Consider the following 25,835-nt stretch of genomic DNA (forward strand, 5'->3'; position numbering starts at 1 on the left):
AGATCTGACCAGAAACATCTGCCAGAATTGCTGTAGGAACCATGTTTTTTTGCATACTATTTAACAGAGAGGTGATAGCCTTGTGCTACCTACAGTGCTGTCTTCTGAAGAAAGGACAGGAATGGTATCTGTGGATAGTGCCTAGTTGGAAGTTCAGCTAAACTCTTGCTAAACTCAGCTGAAGAGAGTCCTGGTAAACTAAGCTGTATCCAGCATGGGCCATACGCTCTTTGAGAAGGACTACAAGATTTTAGCATCACCTAAATTGAGACGTTTGGGCTAATTACCATGTTTCAACTAATAAAGCAGTGAAGATTGGTCTCCATCAGCATTATGAAGTCAGAGAGCATTTTATTGATAAAATTGATAAAACTTGACTAAGGAATATAAGTTAGTGATGCAACAGTAAATGTCATTTTAGCTAAAATGGCAGCCTGTACTTACACACCTTATTCTGCCCAGTTTTAATTTTCACTTACTCTCATGTTAGTGTTGATGAGGATGATGTCTTGGATTTCAGGACTCGTCAGCACACTGTGAGGAATTTACAAGGCAATTTGTGGGGATCATTTTCTAGAACAGAAATACTAAGTCCCTGAGCTAATAGCAGACTCTGTAGGAGTAAAGCATTGCTCCAGTAGAGAAGGATAGAATTAGGGAGTGCTTAAGCAAATTGGATATACAGAAATCCGTGAGATGAGATGGGCTAAATCCAAGACTGCTCAGGGAGCTGGCCAGTGTCATTGTGAGGCTGCTTTCTATCATCTTTGAAAGGTCAGAGTGATCAGGAGAGGTTCCAGATGACCTGAAGAAGGCAAACATCACATCCCTCTTCAAGAAGGAAGATGTAGGGAACTATAAAGTAGTGAGCCTCACTGCCATCTCTGAGATGGTAGAGCAAATCCTGCTGGAAGGCATTTCCAGGAACATGAAGGACAAGGTGACTGGGAACAGCCAGCATGGGCAAATTGCATCTGACCAACCTGAAGGGTTTTATCATGAGAGCAGAGCAGTGCATGTTGTTTATCTTGACATCTGCAAAGCCTGCAACACTGTCTGCCCTGGCTGTAGTATTCTTACAGCTGAACCAGTGAGATGTGGACTGTGTAATGGGGTGGAAAATAGTCTGGACTACTGGGCTGAAAGGACTGTGAACAGTGATACATGTCCAGCTGCCAACATGCTGTTAGAGGATTTCCTTAGGCTATGGATCCTGATAGCAATACTGTTCAACATATTTATTAATGAAGTTAACCAAGGGATTGAGTACACTCTTAGCAAATTCATGGCTGTCACCAAATGAGGTGAGATGATCAGTGTGCTGGAGAGACCTCTCCAAACTGGGAAAATGGATAAGAGAAACCCCTAGAAGTTAGGCAAAGACAAGTGCAAAGTCCTGCATCTGGGATGGAGTAATCTGATGTGTTGGTACAGGCTGGACACTGACTGGGTAGAAAGTAGCTTTGAAGAAGCGGACCTGGAAGCCCTGCTTGACAGCAGGTTGATCATGAGGCAGCAATGTGCCCTTGTGGCAAAGAAGGCCAACTGCCTCCCAGGCTGCTGCATTAGGAGTGGAGTTGCCAGCAGGTTAATGGACGTGATCATTCCTGTACTTGCCTCTGATGAGTCTAATGTGGAGTGCTGTGACCAGTGCTGGGCTCTCCTGGACAAAAGAGACATTGACAAACTGGAACAAATCCAATGAAGGGCACCAAGATGACTAGGCAGCTGGAGCATATGACACCTGAGGAGAGGCTGAGATGGTTGGTCTCTTCAGCCTTGAGAGAAGACTTGGTGGGATTTCATTGCTGTCCTCAGCTTTCTAGTAGAAGGATACAGAGAAGCCAAATTTTTTTGCTGAGGCACATGGTAATAGGATGGGAGGCAACAGGCGTGAATTGGAACATGGGCAATTCAATTAAATGAAAGGAAAAATTATATACTGTGACAGTGGTCAAAAACCGAAAACATGTTGCCCAGAGAGGCTGTGAAGTCTGCATCATTGGAGATGTTAAAAGCTTGTCTGAGCAAAGTTCTGAGCAACCCAGTTTAGTTCAACCAGCTTTGAGTAGGGTGTTGGACTAGATGACCTCTGAAAGTCCTTGTGACCTAAGTTATTCTTTGATTCTACGTCATTGATTTATGCATTAAGGAGCTATTTAAGGGGCTTCTGTAATTCTGCATGTTTTCCTCTCTAGTTGAAAGTCTTCATGTTACTGTAACAACATCACAAGTGAGTGAAACAGGCAGATCACCAGAGGAAAGTATTGAGGAATTAAGTGTGAAGCATGGATTTAGTGCCAATGAAAACTTGGAATCTGCTCCTGGTGGTGAGTAAAATTTGATGCTTTTACGTGTTCAGAGTGCTGAAATGATTGATACCAGATATTTTTTTGAAAGCTTTCTCAGTCTATGGCAGAATCAGTAGAAAATAATGTAATAAAAGTTATCTTTGGGCAAATGCTCAGGTAGTGTGAATTGTCATATAACTTCATTGAAGTAAATGGATGGTTTGCAACCACTGCAGCTTTTCCATCGCACATACCTGCATTCAGCAATATTGAGGCAGATTTGTCTATCTCCGTGTGTTTTCTCATCACTGTTGCTCAGCTTCGCAGCAAATGTATGTTCCAGTATAGGTGTCTTGGTTTGAAAGACAGGTGTCTGCTGAGGAAGGCAGGAGCCTCCCTTGAAATGGAAAATGCAACCCCCTTCCCTCCTAATTATTATAATTTTGAAATTAAGGGGCCTTCAGGCAAAGATATGGGGAATAGGAATAACAGTTCTTTACTAATATATATATATATATATATTATATAATATATATTATATATTTTTTATATATATATATATATATAACACAAGGCAGGAAAAAAAACCCCAACAACCCACTGGTTTACACTGACAGTGTCAGAAATACAACCTGACACCCTGTTAGGGTGGCAGTAGCAGTCCGATAAGATGGTGGCTGCAGTCCTCCTGAAGCGATGGATGTAGTTCTGTTGAAGCAGCGATCAGGTAAAAGGGTCTGGTCTTCCTCCGAAGGTCCAGTGGTAGGTAGGTAGCTCTTGTCCTCTGGAACTCCAGTGGGGGAAAAAACTCCTCTGGGAATCCAGTGGAAGAAGGCTGCTAGGGTGTTCGAGGTCTCAGTTTTTATTTAGCATGGACTGCTTGGCTCCTTCCCCCCGGGCGGAGCATCTCACAATGGGATGGGGAGTCATGAGGCAGTTCCTTGATGGGCCATTAACAGGAGATAGTCCAGGAGCGAGTTATCGATGGGTCAGGCGATAAGGCCTTGTTGTGTCCAGTAACAGGAGATAGTCCAGAGGCGGGGGCAGGGAGCACCGCCCCACCTGGTCTCAACAGCTCCTGAAGATGGTAATGGAATACTTTTTTGGGCACATCTTACACTGTAACCTAGGACAATAAGCCATTTATCAAGTCAGCCAATTTTTGTCAGAAGGCCTGAAAACAAGGATTGACATTCCAGTAATTTCAGCTGTAAAAGGTAGCAGGAATTTCTTGCAACAAAAATGCAAATACAGTCTAGACAAGTGGTCTAGGTGGTGAGTGGGGAACTGGCTGACAGGGTGCAGCCAGAGAGTGGTGGTAAATAGCTCTTTTTCAAATTGGCAACCTGTCACAAGTGAGGTCCCCCAGGGAATGATGTTGGGCTCAAGGCTGTTTAATGTCTTCATAAGTGATCTGGGTGATGGGATCAAGTGTACGCTGATGGAGTTTGCTGATGATAATAAACTACATGGGGAAGTGGACACTTTGGAAGGGAGAGCTACTGTGCAGGAATACCTGGGTAGGCTGGAAGAGTGAGCTAACAAGAGCTTTATGAAATTCAACAAGGACAAGTGTAAGTGCACCTGCGAAAACATAATCCAGGAGTGCAGCACAGGATGGGATCAGCAAGCTCAATATGAGTGAACAGTGTGCTGCAGTGGCAAAGAAAGCCAACAGGATGCTTGGTTGCATCAACAAGGGCATCGCCAGCAGAGATAAAGAAGTCATTATCCCACCCAACTCAGTGCTTGTCAGGCCACCCCTGGAATCCTGTGTTCAGTTTTGGTCCCTGCTGTACTAAGAAGATGTGGACAGGCTGGAGAGGGTCCAGAGAAGGGCCACAAAGATGATCAAAGGACTAGGAAGCCTCACATATGAGGAAAGGCTGAGAGAATTTAGTTTGTTCAGCTTTGAGAAAAGAAGGCTTAGGGGAAACCTTATCACCATGTTCCAGTATTTAAAGGGTAGCTACAAAGAAGATGGAGACTCCTTTTTTACAAGGAGTCACATGGAAAAGACAGGGGTAATGGGTACATTTTACTTCTGGGGAGATTCCGATTGGAAAACAAGAGGAAAATTTTTCACTATGAGAACAATCAGCCATTGGAATAGTCTCCCCAGGGAAGTGGTGGATTCCCCAACAGTGGACACTTTTAAGATTCAGCTGGATGGGGTGCTGGGCCATCTTGTCTAGCCTGTACTTTTGCCGAGAAAGGTTGGACCTTGAGGTCCCTTCCAACCAGGTATTCTATGACTCAAATAAAGTCCTGTAAAAAACATTACTGCAGAGCATTTTTAATGATATGGCTATACTTACCTCCAAACTCTCATAAATTAAACTATTGATTTTTATGGTAGGAAAACTGGATTGTCTCACCTGTGCCATCCTGGCTTCCAAATTTGTTTTTACTCAGCCTAGAATCCATTGTGTAACTCAGGTTATGTAAATCTCTATTTCTAGTTGGAATATGCTTTGAAACCTTTCTCTTGCATTTTCTTGGGGCTTTATTTGTTAGATGCAGAAATGAAAGAAGTTGAAGAATCATCTAAAGTTGATCTCAGTGTTGAAAAGGAAGTGGCAGGTGCCAATCTAGAGGATAAGGTACTGTAAGCGATCTTTCTACCTGTGTTGTACATAGTACTCTGGGCACTGGGAATGTAAATGCTGTCCAAATTTTTATGGGGTATCTAAAGACTATTCTAAAACACAAAGCATGGGATAGGCGCATTTCACCCAAATCCAGATAATTCAATTTAATAGAGGTCACTTCAATTAACAATGAATTTAAAAAAAAAACAATCATAAACAATCTGAACACAGAACAATTTTTCTGCCGGGCTTACAGATCGGTGGGTTGTAATAACAGCCACAGTGTTTTCACACCACTTGTATGGGCCACTTAAGAGCCTGGTCCTTTGCTGTCATCATTCAATACATCCATCTCTCTGGAGCTGACAATGGTATTCCCTCTACTCCCTCCTCCTATTCACAGAATGATGAAAGTCTCCTGCAATGACAAAGACCTCAGCTAATGCAAGAATGACTTATGCACTGGAAGAACTTCATCTTGAGAACAAGCACATAAAATAGGATAGATTGTCTTACACCAGCTTGCTTCAGATTTTTGAATTAAAACAAAATGGAGCAATTAGAGAATAGAGGAGAAACTGCCCATTTTCCAAAGTTCCTGTAATTCATAAGCAAATTTGAGGGAAAAGCAGAATCAAAAGTCTGTTCTGGGCAAAATTAGGAATGGCAAATTTCATGTAGCACCAGAGTGTTAGAGTAAGAGCAGTATGAATTACTGTGTGGACATAAAGTGAACTATAACTGTGGAGTCCTTAAGTGGAGAAGCAGGACCACAGAAGGAATAAAGGGGAGAGACAAGAATAGAAGATACATGACTTGAAATGGAAGGCAAAGTTTGCTAGAAAAGGAGATACTTAGCATTAGCATACTGTCTTGACATCAGATCTTGAAAGAAGGCTTGTATGCCTGAAACCTTGGGTGTGTTTTTCTAGCTATTTCTGGAAGACTCTTGCTAATAAACTAATCTCCCTATAACCTTGCCTCATGTTCAGCTCTAGGTCATCTTACTTACCAGACTGCTGTGTTAGAAGGGAGTAGGGAGAAGAGCACATGTGGAAAAAATGAGATGAAAACAAAGGTCCAAGGGAGGGAGCATACAATCTAGGTGAGCGGAAATAAACCTAATAGAGGATAGAGGGGCTCAGAACCCATTAAAAGTTCTAGTAGCTCCATGTGAAAATACTGCCATTGGGGTTACAGAGAAGACAGAGCCAGGCTTTTCTCAGAGATGCACAGCAAAAGGATGAGCATCCAAGATTACAAGTTGTAGCAAGGGAAATTCTGACTGTATATAAGGAAAAAAGGTCACCGTGAGTGTGATCAAGCAGAAACAGGTTGTCCAGAGAGGTTGTGGGGTCTCCATCCTTGGAGGTTTCCCGGATTTGACTGGAGAAGACCCTGAACAACCTCATCTAACTTTAAAGCTAAGCCCTGCTTTGAGCTGCAGCTGAACTAGAGGAATCTGCAGCAAACTCTTCCACCCTAAGTTACTGTTCTGGTCTGACCTATTATTTGGGCAAGACTCATGTCACATCTTACCGTGTCAGAATCAGACTTACCAGGAGGTGGCAGAACAAGCAAACAAAACAGGCAAGGCAAGGGCTTTCAAGGGCGGAGGATCTTCCTGCCTTTGGTTGCTGGGTGTGCCGTGCTGGGGTTGTGGGGTAGCATCACCGGGCTCAGGCCACCTAGCCTGGGAAACTAAGAGCTGGACAGCCGGAGTGAAAGCCCCTAGCTCGAGGGTTAGATGCTGACCAAGCATCAGAAGGAAGAGCGCTGCTTGTGCAGCACGTGGGGTCCCAAGTGGGCAGCTGTGAAAGGTGGTCACCATCTCATCCCCCCTGCTTTTGCCTTGTAATGACATCGCTGGTGGGTTGTCTGAGGCACTGTGCACACAGCCTGCCCTGGGATCTGACCGTCCTCATCTCCAGGATCTAACTGTCCTCGCCTCCACTGCTGTTCATTGCACTGAACCAAGGCACTAGGGAATAGTGGCAGGGAGGTGGCGGTGACTCCCAGCACAGGTTAAACAGCTGAGTATATTGCTTCAGACTTAGCTGGACTTGGGTTGTGCTGAAGCTGTAGTGGTGCAGCTGCAATGCGGCTGTCATGCCAGCTAGCTTGACTAAACCTGCCTTGGGCTCGTACCCCAGCTCCACCTGAAGTGGAGCTGCACTGAGGAGACCTCAGGTGCTTGGGCTGGCCATTTGCTACCCCTTGGCCATGCCAAAGCTAGCTAAGCCTTCAATCCCCCTGTATACCTCCTTTATTGAATTAAAAAGGGCTTCAAAAATTGAAAGAAACCCCACTCTTGTTCAACTGTGGTCTCTCCTTTGTACACTTACTCTTCCTCACCCTGCCAGCATCTCCTTCTCTCTCTCGGCCCTGTTCTTCCTTCTTGCCTGCTGCTCATCTTAGCTGCCCAGGAAAGGGAAAGTGGAGCTCCTGTGTGTCTGTCCTTATGCTGCACACAGGCATCCATGCAAAGTTCTCGGTTTCTCACAGCAGAGCCAAGCAGTTATGTGGCTTGTGGGTGCAGTGAGAAGCAGAAGAGAAGGTGAAGATGTGGAGAGGGACTGGAGGGAAATGCTGAAGGGAGATAATACGAGAGAGGAAGAGAGAGGAGTGGAGGAAATGGCACAGCTGGTGCTCCTTTTTCCCCTAGCTTGTCTGTTGAGCTGTGTTTCAAGGCCTGGCCTTTTTCATCTTCATTTTCAGTTATTGCAGCTAAATGGAACAGCTGTTTTGCTCTTGGTGGTGGAAAATGAGTCTCGGTAGAGAATTTAGAAGAAACAGAGAGAGAGCAAATATTCCCCAAACCCTCCTATTCTCCTCTGGAAAAAAAATTGAGAAAAATCATGCAGGAAGTCTTTTCAGCATAGCCTCAGAAGGGATTGTGGTTTATTTCTCCACCGTTTCACCCTATCTTTCTCAGAGGAGCTGTTCTTCATGCTGAAGGGGTTATGGGTGGCTTCACCCCATAAATTTAGAAAGCTTCTTAGGAAAAGGGAGCAGGGTGGAAAGTGTGAAGTGGCTGAGCCTCACTGCACTGGACAATAGTAACCATGCTGGTGTGTTTTGCGGAGTATAGTGGGCATGCAGCCTTTGCTCAGCACCTCCTAGCACATCTAAGGCATTCGCTGTAACCCAGTAACATGACTTCTGCTAGCTTCTTGCTACATTAATATCTCTATTTTTGAAGAGTCTTGTGCTGTTTCATCCTTCCATAAGTAATCTAAACCCACTGTGCTGTATATACAGAAGTCTGGTTACTGTATTTCAAAACTGTCAAGTAAACACAGAATGAATGGAAATGTCTTTTCTATATAGCGTTAGTCACGAGAGGATTAAAATTGTGGATGAAATATTTTTGTTTTTACAGTTGTGCTTAGAATCTCTAGTGATTTCCACGGAAACTCCACTGTTGATGAATTATTAGTCTTTGTAGGTTATTGCTTCTGTCTTTTTTCATATACCCACAAAAAGGTTTGACTCAGCACTGCATATATTGGAGATATGAATGTCTCCACTAGTTAAAAAAAAAAAAAAAAAGAATTACCTAGATGATACAATTCTAAAGTTAAAAGCTACTTTTTAAAAAACCATGTGTTTATTTTAGGGAGGAAGTATGAGTTTCCCAGGATCTACAGGGACAGAGGTGAGTTTATTTAAACCCCAGACAGAATGTAGTGACTATTTAGTTAACATTGGTCAAACCTTTGATAATCCTTCTCTTTTATTTTCTAGATTGTACAAGCAATTCAGAACTTAACCCGTCTCTTGTACAGCATACAGGTGACTACTCCACTGCTAACTTTGTTGAGTAATTAGTCTTAATAATTTACTTCTTAAAGTTTGTTTTCATCCTGTCCTTTTAGACACTATGTCAAGGGATACTTACCTTTACTGACTGTTGCATAAGTTGTCATCTAATATGTTTTTATTCTACATCAGTGGTAGGTTTCTTTCAAGAACTGAATAATGCTTGCTTTCTTGGAGATCAATTCCCACCCCCCCCCCCCCCCCCCAAAAAAAAAAAAGACTCTGTGTACAGTCCAGAAATCTAGGGGGAAAGTAAAATGATGTCTCTAACTGAAATTACAATTGAAAATATTGAAAAATTTTAGTGTTTTGTTTAGAATATTCTCCTGGCTACTAGTAAACAGTGCCTCTGCCACTTAGATAGCAAACTCAACCTATTTTAGGTATTTCAATCTCAATTAATTATCATATATATTCTGTAGGGCCGTAGTCTGCAGTTTTTGCCTCTTTCATGCTAAGTTTGAATGTTTTAACTTATTTTTGCTTATTTAGATGCAGTTTTATAGTTTTATTTTAAAATGTTTCATTTGAGTATGTTTAATTTTTAAACCCTCTTGACATTAGCATGTTTCATAACAGTCCTGGAAACCTTGGGCTTAGAAGTTAAGTGGATTGAAGCAATGAAAAAGCAAAATAAAAAGCTTGTAATTCAGGCAAAATTTTCGAAAAATTGGAAAACAGATAGCTTAACACCAGAGGGGCAATAAAGTAAGGCTTGGGATCATGCCTTAATCTTTCAGGCTATGAATTGGCGGTATAGGTGCAGAGAAACAAGCAGAGGATTGCCCTGTTTACAAATCACTGGAACTGACCCAATACTGGAGGAAGAGCCAAAAAACCTGGGAACTGCATATTGCATAAAGTTAAAACCTCCTTCTGGGATGGACAGCATGGAGTAACGGGGCTATGGGAATTCTCTGGGAATGTCTGCTGAAGTAGATTCCCATGTCAGCTCTTGAAGATAGGCTGTGCAATAAATGCCTCAGCAGATCTAGGGCTTTCTTGCTTTTTTTTTTCTTTTTAATCCCAGCTATTTATTTTTGTGTTATTGGAGGATGTCACAATCTTTAATGCAAACAATGTCACAACATCCTTGTGAAGGATGGAATATAGCACTCTGTGTTGTAAAATAAACTATAGAAACATCAAAACAGAATTAATTACTATACTGCAGATTTCTGCCGGCACAGATGTCTCGGTCCAGTGCATGTAGCCGTATGGTCCTGACAACATGACTATGTTTGCCTATAGGATTCAGGTTAGCAGGACTGCACTGTTTCAAGGCAGCAAGAAGAGCCTTAGGGCTGGAGCAAGCTATACTGGAAACAGTACAGTTTTCTCTGTATAAGCCACATCTGTGTTAGGAATACTTTGTTGAGTGTAACATTCCCAATGCCATAATGCCCTCTTTAACCATGAAAAGTTATTTTTCCTATGTGTCTTAACATCCTCTGACAAAACAGGACCCCAGCTGCAACTGAAGTGCGTATGCACAGCTGTAACACAAACATACATACATAATACTAAGCATAAACCAGAAGCTGTGTTAAAAGTGCTTGAAATGGTTAAGGACTTCTAGAAACATCTCTTGGTAAAGGCATGAATGGAATTTTCTCTACTTGCATGAGGAATAACCTCCTGAAAAGCATAAAGTGCTGATATTATGGGAGGTTGAAGCATTTTTATATAATGCTTCTGTGTAAAAATACAGTAATGGATTAATGCTAATATTTAAACATTTGTGTCTGATTTTGTTGTGGTGTCTAGGCAGCACTAGCTATCCAGGACAGTCACAGAGAGCTCCATAGGTTACTCCTACAAGAGAATGAGAAGATCGGTCGGGGCCATGGTTCTCGGCTAAACCTCCTTCTGGAACAAGAGAAATATCGAAATCTGGAAAAACAAAGGGTGGAGCTGGCCAATATACACAAACTGAAGCAGCAGTTTCATCAAGAGCAGCAGCGCTGGCTGCGTGAATGTGACCAGCGGCAGCGGGAGCAGGAGGCAAGGGAGGGCTGGCTGGGGCAGCGGCAGAGGGAGTGTGATTGCCAGGAGGAGCTGCTGGAGAGAAGCCGACAGGGACTGGTGCTGCAGCTGCAGGAGTACCAGCAGAGCCTGGAGAGGCTTCAGGAGGGCCAGAAAATGGTGGAGAGAGAAAGAGACAGTGTGAAAATGCAGAAGAAGCTCCTCTGGCACTGGAAGCATGGTCAACAAAGAAGCCCGTTGTCATCCACAGGGAGCTATAAGGTGTGTGGTTCCCTGCTGTAGTTATATCCCCAACTGCAGCCTAGAGCGGTGTTCCTTGATGAACAGACTGGTTCATCTGTGTTTTGTAGGTTGGTAACGTAACAAGTCAACGTATGGGAAGCTGAGGTTTGGGCATATCCAAGGGCTTTGTTTGAACCTCATGAAGTTTAACCAGGGGAAGTGCAAAGTCCTGCCAGTGGGATGGAACAGCCCTGTGCATCAATATATTCTGGGAGCCACCCAGCTGGAAAGCAGCTTTGCAGAAAAGGACCTTTGGGTCCTGGTGGAGACCAAATTGAACACAAGCCAACACTGTGCCCTGGCCACAAAGAAGGCTGATGGTCTCCTGGGCTACATTTGGAAAAGTGTTGCTAGTAGGTCAAAGGAGGTGATCCTTCCCCTCTACTTCAGCCGCACCTGGAGTACTGTGTTCAGTTCTGGCTCCCCAGTACAAGACAGGCATAGAGGTATGGCGTGGAGGGGGAGGATAGTTGTCCAGTGGAGGACCACAAAGATGTTTGAGGGACTGGGTCATCTCTCATATGAGAAAAGGCTGAGACTGTTCAGCCTGGAGAAGAGGAGGCTTATGGGGGTTCTTATGTGTATGTACACAAGTAACGTAAATGGAGGATGGAGTCAGGCTCTTTTCAGTGAGGCCCAGTGACCAGAGCAGAGTCAGTGGGCACATCCAGAAACACAGGAAGTTCCCTCTGAACATCAGGAAACACTTTTTTCCTGTGAGGGTGACCAAGCACTGGCACAGGTTGCCCAGAGAGTCTGTGGAGTCTCTGTCACTGGAGATACTCAGAAACCATCTGGATATGGTCCTGGGCAGCTGGCTCTGGGTGACCCTGCTTGAGCAGGGGGGTTTGACCAGATGACCTCCAGAGGACCCTTCCAATCTCAACCATTCTGTGATTTTAAGCTGGGTGTCCCACAGAAGCCAGACTCAGATGGATGGGTATTAAATTGAGGAGATTGAGATTGTGTGAGAATCTGTGTTTTATTCTGCTTTGCTGCATTTGCAAGATATATTGTATCTCCTGCCTCTTGTAGGAAAGCTAAATTATTGTAGTGCTTGAGGCACATAAAGCTTTTAGTGAAGTCTTTGGCTGCTGTCCTTGTTCCTGGACAACAGCACTGTCTCCAGTGAGGATAAGTGGCTGCTCCAGGAGTGGGAAACACCAGGCTTCTATGAATCCCACGTGTCAGGCCCTGCTGTCCTGCTCCCCTGAAACAAGCAGCCCCTTAGGGGAAGAGGTTGATGTGTGGCTCTATCCCCGACAGTTTAATTCCTTGGAGATGGTCATTGATATGGGATGCGATTTAAAGTAGCTCTGAAGCTGCTTAAGCTTTTAATGCTAAAAATGATTTAAGTTTTTGTGGAGGGTTAAGGATAGAGGTTGACTCAATTCAACTGCCTGGGTGCTCACCTGCCAGGTGGGACCTGGCCTTTAGTCACTGCCTTGGTGAGTACGGTCTTGATTTCCATTACTGTCCTGTAGAGCACCTGGAAATCGAAACATTTTGCCTGGCTTTTGCATATATTGAAAGCTCACTGACCCAAAGCGCTTTTTTTTTTTTTTTTTTTAACCCAGGTTTTCATTTTTGTAAGAAAATCTGTACAGCCTTTCTTCAGGCCATCACCTCCCTCGTTTTTCATCTGGCAACTGACACATAACGGGCAGCGGCCATTCAGCATGTAAACCTGTGCTTACATGAGGGGGTGAAAGATTGGCCTCTGACCTCCCCCTTTTCGTCTGGCTTTTATGAACACCATGTGAACATGACTTATACATATATACTTGCCCAGCCCAAACAACGAAGGCACTTCCTACTAGGATAGCTTGCAATACAATTTTGACTTGTTTGGACTACTTGCATTTGTGTTTCAAGTAAACTACATGGTTTTGGATGAATTCCAGGCCTTGTGGTTGTCTTTATCCTGCGTTTTCCACTACCATAGTCCTTGCAGCAGCAGAGCTGGCTGAGTGGTTGTCAGTCAGCCAGGAGTACCTAGCTCAGTGTTTTTGCCATTACACTGAACCTAGCTAGTTTTCAATGGCCAAACACTGCAGTAACACACTGCTACTTCTGCTTTTTTTTGTGAGCTAGGCCTTGATAAACACCTGCAGACAGGGAGTCTTTGAAGGAGTTGCATTTTCAACCCCTGGGAGCCATGGCTGCTTGCTGAATGCTGTTTGCCATCCCCAGTTTGCTGCAGTGCTGTTCGCTATGATTACCTGTCTGTGTGAGGTATAGTGTTATTTCTGGATTGCAGGGTACACAGATTTACATATGTGAAGTGGTACCTCATGGAGCCATGGGGCAAAATACTAATCCCCTGAAAAGAGTCAGCAGAGTTCAGTGCATCCCAGGTAGCGGCCCTTTGTTGTTTGCTATTTTGCAATTATTACTGAGCTTTTCACTGTGTTTTGAGGAGAGCTAAAGCAAAATGTACTGGTTTATCACTGTTTATTCCTGAACACACATCCAATTTAATGTTTTGAGGTTAACTTCTGGGGAATTAGGTGACTATTTGCTATGAATCCCCATCTTGTCTGGCAGTTAATTTTATGTATCCTGGTAGAAGGATTCTTCAGGACCATGCTTTAGTCATATGGTTTAGTTTTATGTAGTTGTGTGAGCAGCAGGGAGTTGGTCTCGAGATGTTCTGTGATTCTATGATTCTGGTGCTGGACAAAGGTGAAAATGCTGTTCTCTGGGTTTTTTTCCCCCTTCTGCAGATAATGGGACGAAATCAATCCAAGAGCTTACATGGTGACAATACAGTCTACTTAGATGAAGCTGTAGTGTGTCTGTCTCTAAGCAGTCTCAACAGATCAGATTCTTCTCTCCTTTATGATGATGGTGTGTATGGGCTGAACATTTCAAATTCTGATGTAACAAGGACTAGTGAAAATCAGGTGGACCTCAGAATGGACACTTCTCATCAGCCAGCGTTAACCAGTGCCCTGTGGAAATCCACTGGTCCTTACCAGCAGATGTCTTTTTCCTGCAAAAGCAACAAGGATTCCTTTAATAATGGTAATTCACACTTTAATTAACAAGTAGTATGGGCAGTTTGCCACCTCTCGGAATGAATAGTCCTAGGGACAAAGACAGCTTGGTAGCGGTGCAAGCAGTAGATTTTGATAAAACAATTGCATGCCGCTTTGGAAGCTTGTTCAGGGTAGGTGAGAAAATAAGCAGAACAGAAATACATAAAACTTTTGGAAAAAAACCCAGAAAACTCCTGTCCATGTCTGCATAACAGTACTCAGAATATTGGTCTCTCCAAATCCTTTCCCAGTGCTTTTCGACTTTTTTTTTTTTTTGCGAGCTGAAGTCACTCTTGCTGTTTCAAGTGCATTTTATTGGCTGTTTTAGAATATGTGTGCATTACTTGATGATTTCTAGTGAGAATAGCTTTTGATTTACCATCTTAAAATGATAATCAGTGGTCAAACACCCTCTTCTTTCTTCATTGAGAGTGAAATGAAAGTACCTTGAAAGACTAAGTAGCTGTGGAAAGAAAATTACATCACTTCTAAGGGAGAATATAATCTTTGACAAGTGTCAAAGTGAAAATAGCTAGTGAAAATAGCTCTTACTGCGTTACCTTTCTTTATTCTTGTATTTTACCAGAACCCCCAAAGATTGTAGATTGTGTGGCAGTTATTGGCAGCAGCTACCAAAATGAGTGGAAGAGGCCACCTATCTGAGCACTGCATTGCACTGAAAATTCCCTGAAGGACTTAAAAACATGTGCATGGGAAACTCTAAACTGTCTGGGTTTTATTTGTCATGTTGCACAATGCTAGTTTTCATCTGACTTAGTGTCTTCGTTCTTTCATTATTGTGAGAGTTGTAAAGCAGCATGTGAAAACACAACAGCTAAAAGTCTTAGGGGACGATGATGTGCTTTTGGTGTAATAGATTAAGTAATCTGGTGGTGTTTTCCTGCACAGTTGTGAAATTCAGGTGAGACATGGCACGTCAACTCTGCAGCAGTGCCTGAGCTCACATTTCTCTGCAGCTGGCAGTGTAGGATGACCTCTGTCCTCAAACAACCTGCATGCAGGTCAGGTCACAGCAAAGACCAGTGGGCAGCAGGCTCAGAAGTTGAAAGCATACCACAGGTACAATGGTTTTTAATTTTCTTAGGTCAAATGTAGAAGTTCTTTAAATAAAAAGGTCCTTGATGAAGGAACTTGCTCCTTATGTACTTCTTGTAATGTATTAAGGAGGCATCCACTACAGCCTTACTAGTCCCTGGTACATGGACTGCCAAAATAGCATTTTATAATCAAAGGTACGGCAGGCTAGTCTCATCACCACAGTCAGCAAACCAGGCTGATTAGTGAAAGAGATTAATATTTCTAAAAATGACTGAATAATTAGCCTGGTGAAACTTGTTCTAGTTTGACTGAAGTTGCCATTTTAGTAATAGGTTAGCTAAGGTAGTGCAAATTTGAAAAGGAACACCAGTGTGGGTTTAAACCTCTCAAAAGTGGATTAGCTTGCACTGGCAAACATTCAGATGCAAGCTAACCAGGATCCTTTTTTTTTTTTGAGCCCACATGAGAGCGTCTGGTTTAATTAAACTGGCTTGTACGAGTTTAATTGCACTGATTCTAAGATAAGCTGGTGAAGCGAAGGTATGTAAAGATGCCCTTCACCTACAATGGATCAGCTTTGTGTTCAAGCTGCTGTCACTGCATCTTGTGTAGACATCCTTATCTTTGCCAGGTAACAGGGCACCAGTGCAGTCTCAGCAGCTTGGGGACCAGCACTGGATACAAAGCCTGCTCAGGTGGTAGAGTAACAGGCTAGTTAGTGTAAGTCTGTCTGACTAAGTCATGTCCATAAAACCTGCCTCGACTGAGTCACAAGGTGTCTTTGGCAAAGCAGTACAGCAAATCCTTGCAGCATCCTGATGGTGCAGGTGGTGCTTGTAGAGCACCCCTCAGTGTGTTGCTAGAGCAGGCAGGGCTGGGAGCCTTCCCCCAGAGAGATGCACCATCACATTCCACAGTCGCATTTGTGATTCAGAGGGTGACAAGTATTTTATGCTCTGATTGTGCAGTGCATGAGTCTGCATGATTCAGACTTGCTTCTGTCATGCATCAGGAGTCACTGTTCAGGGACTGGGGAATGAGAAGAACACTAAACTTCCCCCTGAAAGACAGATGGCATCTAAAAGCCCGGCAAGTGGCTCTGCACAGGGAAATGAAGTAAATCACTTTTCCCTAAGCAATGTGAATCAAGCTGAGCAGTACAAATGTTTTCATACAAGGAAGCTGATTTCCTTTTTGGTTTTTTTTTTTTTTCTTTTCCCCATGCTTTTTCCCCAGAGAGTTTAGCAGAGTTTAAGAAGATCTCTGACCTTGTGTCTCCATTTCCTGACACCTCTGCAAGATATAGTCAGCCCCGATCACTGTGAAGGAAAACCAAAGAGATGCAATGAGCGAAAGAGTAGAAAGAATTGAAAAGTTAGCTGGAACTTTAATGTGGATGAATGTTTCATGATGTTTTTGTGCATTTTTCAACCAGGTCTATGCAAAAGTCTCCTAATCATCTTTCAAAAGACATTCCTAAATAATAAGTCAAAATAGATCTAAGAAACAAATACTGAGTATGGTTTACTGGAAGAAACCATGTACCAGATACATCCATGGCCAGATCTTGCTTATGATAAATTTTGTGTGTACACAAAAGGAATTACTCGGTTTTGATTAATTTTCCTAGAATTATTTGGCATCCTGTAAGAATTCTTGCCTGTCAAAAACCCCTTAAATTATTTAATGAGAAGCACCACCTGAACACGTTTTCAAGGAGTTAATCATTCTGCATTCTGCCGTATGTTAGGTACTGTGCGATTTAGCTTCATAAATATACTGAAATGGAAATGGCTGCATTCCTCCAGTGCTTAATTTTCCATTCATATTTTCTAAAGTAAGGCATATGTCTCTTCACATAGCTAGCATCATGATTGTATATCATTTTTTTATGTGTATGGGAGGGAACTTTACTAAAGACCTTGGGGCAAGTTCCCACAAAGCTGAAACTGGCACAAGTACACTCACTAGAAAAGGTGTGTCAGTCAACAGGAGGAAAATATTACTGAAAGAAAAATGTGTTAATGCTTTACACTAATGATTATGAAATTATCTGCATGAAAGAAGACAAGTACTTCGGCTAATTAGGAATCAGGGGAAGTATAGGTTTTGTGTCGGACTAGACTGAGAATTACTCTTGCATTTAATTGACATGTCAGTTTAACTAGCTGAAGTGATGCCTTAGGATTTACCTATGGATTCACTTCTTTGATTTCAGGAATCAGTGCAATTTTAATTCTTTTAAGCTTTGAAGTGAGCAGCATCGTTTGTTGGCACTGCCTTTCATTTCTTTTATTCAGATGTTGTAGCTACAGGAATAGAATTGAAAAGTGATAGATCTGGAAAACTGCACTGAAACTTGATTGTGGGAGATTTTTTTTCCCCAGACATTTGCAGTGTTAGCATGAAGGATCTTTGTGCATAATGTAGGGAAAAATATAGTTCAAATTTTTATGGGGAACATAGAAAAACTGTGATCTCCATAAAAAGCCAAATGTAAAATCAGAGAGCAAAAATAGGGCTCTATTTGACTAATATGATTTTAATCTTTTTTAAAGTACAGAAATTTTAACGTATATGTGTATAAGCAAATGAATTCGATTTTGGCAAAATAATCCATTTATAGTTGTTTTCATCAAAGAAGGTGGTTTCTAGAGATGTAAAGTATTTAATTTGCAATAGAAAAAGCAAAAACCCCAGAAAAAATGTTTAGTATCCTGTAACTCCATTTTTTTTCCTTATTCTTTATAAGAAATTCCCTTCCTGTTCCTTAAGGTGGATTGTGCTAATGGGGATTGCTCTGTTGAACCTGTTCTTAAAACTGTAGATCAGATTCACTTGTTTTAGTTGCCCATTGGTAACTGAGATGGAGTTTAGAACAAACTATTATTTTGCCTTAATGTCAGTTATTGCCTAATGATATTGTATACAAGTACCTGCATACGTTTGCATCAGGGAGGCTGTATGGGTCTGACTTTTCTCTTAGATTTGTGTAGGACAAATTTGTTGCAGTCAGAAGAGGTATACAATATAAAGGTGATACAGGTGTGATAAAAAACAGATGACATATGCTTTGCACTACAGGGTTAAAAAGCCATCTGAAGACATATAAGCTGTTTCCCTGTCATTCTAAGTCAGCACAGGATTTTGACAGAGGGTGAAGCTCAGTAACTCAGGGCCTTATTCAAATAAGTGTAGCTACTGCTGCCACCGCTGGAGGTAGTTAATGAGGACATTGTTGAATAAGATCACTTTAATCTCTTGAATTAAAGTTAAGTAATGACTAGCTTTCTCAAAAAGTCATCACAGGTCTGCATATGTGACCGTTGTGAGTTAACTTCTGTATTACTGCTGTAGGAGCTCCTGCTGGGTACATCTGACCCACTCGTCTTTTGACCTGCAACATAATTGTGCCCTGTACAGCACACGCTTCATAAATCTCCTGTTTAAACAGCATCCTTCATAGCCAACAGCAGGACAATGCCTTACCACCTGCAGAATGGCATTTTCTGCCTATTTTGAGTTTTTCTGGTGTGTTTCATAACATTTTTAATAGTGCCATTTTTTTCACTGTTTGCCCTGCACGGTACAGTGAGCAAATTCTTTCTGTTGTTTTTTCACTTGAGAAGAGGAAAGGAGGGAAATCTTTCAAAAGTAGAGAATGACATGACCATGGAGATCCTGGCTTGTCAGGGAGCCTTCTGAGCAGATGCAATAGTTTGGGCTACTTTAAACTTTTACTCTTTTTTAATTGAATAGATGCCAAATTGAGAACATGCAATTAATTCTAAACTGACCTTTCTGTGTGCAATGTATCCCTTCTACTCTTAGCATGGATGGCTGGGTAGGTGAGTACAGAGCCCATTTCAGTGCTCAACAAAAGTTATAATGAAAATAAAATGAAATGGAAAGATAGAAGAATATGAAGTTGAGTAACATCAGCACCTGCATCTCCCAGCTTCAAAATTGCATTAATCTATTAGAATCTTACTTTTAACTCTGCAACAGATAACAGCAAATCTGCCTCCTCTCAGTACCACAGAACACTGAGTTTCATGCTGTGCCATAAGGCATCAGTGTCCGTGTGTTATTTGGTGGAAGTGAATCACAGGAGAAGTATTTTTTTCCTCTTGGGAATAACAGTACCATTTGTTTAAAGCAGATGGCAAAAGGGATTAAATCACATGGCAGTGTGATACCAAATTGAAAAATATGTCGTTATATGTCATCTGCAATTAGTATATATCGAGTAACACCTGCTTTTCAGCTCTGCAGCGCTATGGTTTTGTAGTTCTGTTACTGATTTTCTCATGTCAAAATGCTTTTTCTCGTTTCTGAACGTAACCACCGTAGATGCAACAGTATTACATAACCTTTTAATTAAGGCAGTTAATGATGTTCTGGTTTTATTTTATATGCTAATGTAATTACAGAATTTCCTGTGTAATGCCTGCCTGATTTTATTCTTCCTAATATCTTCTCATTTAGAGCTTATTCATTAGGAGGGAAGTTTAAAATAGAGCACATCTTTAAGGTAATGAATGGAGTGAAGAGATTGTCCGTCCTTGTGTTTGGAGGTACCACTGGTGTTGGTGTAAATCTGCACACTATACTAGGGCTTTCATTGCTTGCAGACTTCTTAAACAACAACAGGATGATGGCCAGTTCTTCCTAATTTTCCTCATATTTATGGTTCCAGCAACTTCAGTGCAGTGGTTTTTGAAGTCAGTGGAATTACTGGTGTCAATGAAACTGGAATGGTTTGGACCATATCTCTTATATGCAGATCTGTTCTTTGCTTAGGTGAGGTTGTTCCAACAGATACACGTTTCAGCAAGTAGAAGGAGGCAAAGGAACACCTTTTGAAGCAGAAGTCCCTGGGCAGGGGGTCTTTTGGCAGACAACTGTTTTGTAGTAAAGCAGCTCCAGCTCAGGGTTGGGCAGAGCTGTGACTTTGGCAGCAAGTCTGCAGGGAAGGAGTTGATCTCTCAGGAAAAGCAGTTGCAAAACAAGAGTCTTGCTAATTGTTGTTTGATGTCAGGAAGATACCTTGGGAGGTCGGTGTTTTCCTCAGGTAATGTGATCTGTGGGTGGTTGTGTGCCTTGCTTTAGTACATTAAAAATATTTTGTATATGTTTTGTAATGGAGTTAGAGCCTGAAATAGATGCACAAGTATGAATAAATAATGCATCCTAATGGCTGGGAGAAGCTGTTTATGGATGATCAAATTTTGCAAGATACTGAGTATGCAAACACACCCTGTAAAATCATGGGGCTGAATCACCAAGTGTATCTGTCTGGCTTATTTTGAAAAGTACAATCTCATTTTAATTATTTAGTATAATACTTTACATATTCCAGGAAATGGCCTGTAGCATGTTGTGTAAAAGTAATGAAGTCTTAGTAATACGAAACCTCCTCAGCAGCACCTACTGTTAAATATTTATTGAGAAACTGGGGAGGATTGCCTGTCTTTACTAGCATTCATCACAGGAGCACCCGATTGCCTTCCACATAAATTATATTGGCTGTAGCCAAACTGATGGAGGAGATTTCATGGAATGTCTTGTTCTGCCTCCCCAGATGCTCTAGAAAACTTTCCTTTGGGTGTAAATTTTTGGTGGGGCAGTAGGGGGGTGGAGTCTTGGTGCTGGTATGAAAGTTGGTTTTAGTTTAATCAAATAGGAAGACTTCCAGCAGTCACCTCCTAATATTCCTTAAGTGTCTCTCAGAAGTTTGATCTAGAGTTGGAACATAAGTGATAGAAAAATAACTGTGATTTGGCTGTATTTTTTTAAGGTCTATCATAGAAAAATCAAAGAAACCGGTGTGCCTTTAAAAGTCATTGAATATATTCCATGTTAAAGAATACATGACAGACAGGGAAACTAGCATATTTGGTAAGGATGAAAAGACTTGTTTTTTTTTTTTCTTTTTTTAATTGAGGTTGAGAATTGCAGGATGGTTGTTGCTGACAGCAAAACTGCAGAGAAGCTGTCTCCTATGCAGAGGAACTTGCCATTACAGCACAGCAGCAACAGGAAGGGGATAAAAGTCTAAGAAAGGCTTCTGCGTTAAACACAGGCAGTTTTGAACTGAAGGTGAAAATGAATGCAGGAGGGTGTTTTAAAACATAGCATCGCTTTTTTTTTTTTTTTTTTTTTTTTTCCTGCTGTGGGGAAGTAGCCTGCAGTCTGGAGTGGTGGGATAGGACTGATTCAGAGCTGCAGTGCATGAAGTGAGGGGGTGGCAAGACACTAGAGGGAGTCGGGCCAAAGCACAGAGACAGAGCTGTGGGACTAGACACAAGGACAACTTGTAGTAAAGGCAAGGCAAAAGAAGCTGGTGATGAATTGGGGCTTAAGGGCAAGACCAGTGTTGCCCATGATGGAGAGGAGTGGGAACAGAAGAAAGTGGACCCAAGTATGTTCCATGCACTCAAGAAAAGCACTTGGCTGAAGGGATGAAGGCACATGCCTATTTCATAATTGTCCTTTTTTCTGGCTTTGATGTACAGTTTTCCTTTTAGCTTTTATGCAAACTGTTTTCACAGCAGTTATATGTTCACAGAGCATTTAGCAAACAATTAAGAAGGGCATGCCTTGCAAAATATTTGATCACACCCTGAAACTTCCTGTGCTTACAATGCAGAACTTGGGGACTGCCTTTTCAATTTTTGCTGTTTTTTGCAATGAATGCAAGAAGAAAACATCAGTGCATATAATTCTGCCAACCTGACTAAAAATGGATAAAAATGTGCTAATACTCAAACTGCAGTAAAAAATAAGCAACTATTTCACTATGTTTTGAGCTCAGGGGAGAACAAGTATCTTTGTGACTATCAGATAAGAGGCTTGTCTCAAATGCTCACTCTTACAGTAATGCCCATACCTTTTCCTGCAGTAATCAACAAGCAGCAGCTTCTATTAAAGGGTAAGATTAGCATGTAATTGATTTGAAACAGGTGCTTTGTCTTATTTTTTGCTTCTGCAGCAATTCCATATATTGGCTTAGTATTCCTCTGCCATTTACTTTGAGTTTTGATCTCATCAGCTTTTATGAGTAAGAAGTGATTAATCTAGTTGGTTGTTGGGAAACTGCCATGTAAAACCAACATGCTTAGGAGGAGATTTGAGACTGTTTTATAAATGACCTCCCTCTTTTGGCTTTTGTCAGAGTTGTGCCCTTCTGCTACTCAGTAAGATGTTTGCCACAGTCCAGGGCGCGCTTCTTTGTGTTGCACCTGGAAGACTGGCCAAAAGCTGGGGACTAAACCCATTATTTGCCAAGGTCTTTGATTTAATGGTTATTTCAAAGCAAGACTGTAGTTTAAAAAAAAGCCAACCCCAAACCATCCATAAAATATGAAGCAAAGTTAATCAGCACACTAATGTCTGTCTGTGGTAACAGAGAGCTCAAAAGAATAGTTTAGATGTGTAAATGCCCCCTTTTGTTTCAAAGGGAGTGAATTGATGTGCCAGAGACACTGTTTTTTCAGGTTTAATGCTAACTGTTTCTCTCTTCGGGAGGGAAGGAGTTTTACCTGCGCTGTACAAACTGGAGTGGCAGGCAAGTGAGGTGTGGCGATGTGCTGGCTGGCGGCAGAAAGAGGGGCTGGTTTCATTGTCTGGCGAGTCTTTGAAAACACTGTTTGGGTCTGTAACTTCGTGGGACTTCCATTTCTCCAGCAAACATTCAAGTAGGAGTGTTACCCACTAACCGCAGCTTGTTTTGACTTAAGCCTGATGGCCTCATGTCTTCTGCAGATTATGGGCCAGGGGGAAATAGTTGCAGCTCACTTCATGTACACCCACATTAGAGACCCGAACGAGGAGGCTGCGGGAGTTTCCCCATGCTTCCCCGCTGCTGTTGTCAGCAGGCAGGCATGTCTCCCCAGCCTGGAGAGGTGCCCCGCACTGCGTGGAGCAGTGGCCATGCACCAGCAGCTGGTTGTGTTGCTTGTGATCCTTTGTAGGAAGGGTGTTCTTGAGGTTTTATGGTTATTTTCTCTTCATCATTTGAGTGCGGTTGTGTTTAATGAGCTGGAAAAGAAGTAGGTCAATAAAACATGTGTTTGTTGTTAGCAGAATACCTGTTAGACCATGTGTGTGTCTGTAATTGACCATCTAAAGCTTCAAAGCTTAGCACAAAGACAATTTAATAGGGAGTTCATACCTAAATAAATTAATATTAAGCAGAAGCAGACATCTGGCAGGCAGTATGCCCTGCCAAGGTGAGACTGTGGGTATTTAATGCACAGACAAGTTGTGACTTCAAGTCAGACCTATTTTTAAGTCTCCCTTATTGATATGCATTAAAAAAAAGTATGCCAAAAATAGTTTAGAAGCCATGTGCTTTAAAGCAAACACAACTGATAACATAGCCATGTAAGTAGGTTAAAATTTTAAATTATTTCAGTCTAGGGGCATGCTGTGAACTTGGTGTCGAAGTGGTACTACTGGCAGTGTCTGAGCTTGAGATGTTTTTAAAATCTCTTCTTTGATAACACCAGTATTAGAAATAGTGTGTTTACTGGGCTTTAATAAAAGAAAAAGTGGCTGTGTCATCACATGACTCCAAAACCTGGAGCTGTAAGATAAGTATCAAATAAATGAGTTTGGAACCATTAGGGAGCTTTATGATAATGCAGTTTTGGTGGAATAAATGTAAATTTTGTCTTAGCCGAGAATTTGGTCCAAATTCTCCAGACCAAACTTCTCTAAGGAGTTACAAGGCAAAACCTGAAAGCTGAATTGCATCGTTATACCTAAGCCAACAGCTAAACAAAAAGAGAACAGAAACATGCAGAATAATGACATTTCCAGTAATTTTACCATGATCAAAAGTCCAAAGTACAGACATGAAGAGCAGCTATGTTGCAGACCTTATTCATCACACTTTGAACTTTCTGTTGTCTGTCTTCTAACAAAAAAATTTGCACCAAAATCTGATGAGACTAATTAACGTAGGATCTATAGTGATCTAATTGCTCATCTGCTTTTTGTGAAAAGACCTCTTATTCATGAAGGTGCTTGTTTGCCTAAGAAATGCAGCTGCTGCTTTCACAGGGTTGGGCTGCTTAAAAGGAAATAGCAGCATTAAAATTCTCAGATTGATTTCCTGCCGTATTCAGTCAGCTGGGAAATGGGTTAGGCTCCTCTTTCCTTGGTAGCTTCAGGGTCAAAATATTTTTCCCTGTGTTTTTTGAGACCTGGTACCAAATTCAGTTCCCACTGTGAAATCAGATTTACTGAGGTGTGAAGGCCTGGTTTCTTGATGCTATTTGAGATCTTGACTACTAGTGGAACTGCCGGGAATTGTCCTCAGATCCTCAGAGCTTATAGATACCTTTTTTATACCAAATGGTCCAAATCCACATGGCAGCAGTGGTGTCCTAGCTGTTCCAGGGTGAAGGGCTCTGCTGCCCTGGCAGGTCTGGTGCTGCCAAACGGTGTTCCCTTTCTCTCACCAACCATCAGCTCCATAAACAACTGAACCTGTGGTATGGAAAATCCATTGCAAATTGGGAAAGTCTTAGTAGACACTAAAAAAAGCAATCAAACCCGATCATAGTGCTTTTTACTGGGAGGAAGGGGAGAGAGGCTGAGGTACCTGGAGTTCCCTGGGGAGTTGGCTATCACTAATGAATCTGTGTGGAAACCACTGGGAGCATCATTAGAGACAAAGAGGTGTGGTGAGATTTGCCGGTGGGGGACTTTCAGTGGAGCTCGTGGGAGTTAGGCTGCCGGTTTGCTATTGAACTGTAATGGCAAATGAGAGCCTGTTACTCTTAAATTCCTGTGAATATCTGAGACCCGGTAGTATTAGCCCTGTTTTTTAGGTGTCTTCTTGTGCTTTGCATTATGCATGAGTGCCAGTGGGGGGATTAAATACAGCAGCTCTGCCATTTCAAATAGCTTTGGCCTGAAGTTGATGTGTCAGCTGTCAGTCCAGATGAACTTGCTATAAAAACTGGTACCAGTTATTATAAATAAATGTTAAAACCCAAACCTAACTCTATATGTTATTTTCAGAGAAGTAATGATTCTGAGAATTTTTAACATATTTGTTGTTTGTTGCTAAAAGTGGCATAAACCTCTCTTTGTGTAGTGAAATTTTATTTTGTAGAGGGCCAACACGTGACACAGATCTCTGAATTAATTAATAAATTAATTCAGTGTATATATGCAAAATCTGTGTGGTCAGTTCCCCCCAAAACCTCCCCTCCTTTTTTTCTTTTCTTTTTTTTTTTTTTTTTCCAAAACAGTTGGGAAGGAAAAATCTCCAACTAGGCCTGACTCAGCTTTGATGAGGAGTTTGGACCAGAGGCCTCCTAAGATCCCTTCCAACTTGAATTATCCTGTGATGCTGTGGAATTAGGGTCAGAGCTGAAGGAGAAAAACTTAGGGCTTTCTGTTAAAAACACAGAGACTTGAGAGGTGGTTTTTTTTGGTGTTTTTTTTTAATGTTTCCTAGTGCCTTGATAATGTCTTCGTGTTCTTCCCATAATCATCACTGTGGGCACTCCAGGCTTACCTGAAGAGCTCTGATCCTCGGGTCTGATCCTCTGGGGAGGGGGCTGGGAAGGAGGGGTGAAGGAGAAAATTCGTGGCATTTATTTGATGTGGAAGTGCTTACATCCTATGGACAACAGATAGAAGGTGAGAATCAGTGTGACTAATGAGTTGTTTACTTGGCTTTTGTATCCCATCTCCCAGGAGCCTGGGCTGTGTTTGTTTTGATATGTATTGATCTCAGATTT

At 41.9% G+C, this 25,835-nt stretch overlaps 1 protein-coding gene across 1 annotated transcript in view; it reads left to right on the forward strand.

Annotated features, from left to right (window-relative positions):
* ARHGEF28 (Rho guanine nucleotide exchange factor 28) overlaps nucleotides 1-25,835 on the forward strand; it is a 62,052-nt gene that overhangs the window by 31,277 nt on the left and 4,940 nt on the right. The window contains exons 23-28 of the mRNA XM_086479224.1: nucleotides 2,199-2,330; nucleotides 4,833-4,894; nucleotides 8,502-8,540; nucleotides 8,630-8,677; nucleotides 10,472-10,951; nucleotides 13,699-13,999. Of these exons, the coding sequence (XP_086335350.1) occupies nucleotides 2,199-2,330; nucleotides 4,833-4,894; nucleotides 8,502-8,540; nucleotides 8,630-8,677; nucleotides 10,472-10,951; nucleotides 13,699-13,999 (1,062 nt within the window). The remainder of the gene's footprint in view (nucleotides 1-2,198; nucleotides 2,331-4,832; nucleotides 4,895-8,501; nucleotides 8,541-8,629; nucleotides 8,678-10,471; nucleotides 10,952-13,698; nucleotides 14,000-25,835) is intronic.

Source organism: Leptosomus discolor, chromosome Z, assembly GCF_034619465.1.
Source record: "Leptosomus discolor isolate bLepDis1 chromosome Z, bLepDis1.hap2, whole genome shotgun sequence".
In the NCBI taxonomy this organism is placed as follows: domain Eukaryota; kingdom Metazoa; phylum Chordata; class Aves; order Leptosomiformes; family Leptosomidae; genus Leptosomus; species Leptosomus discolor.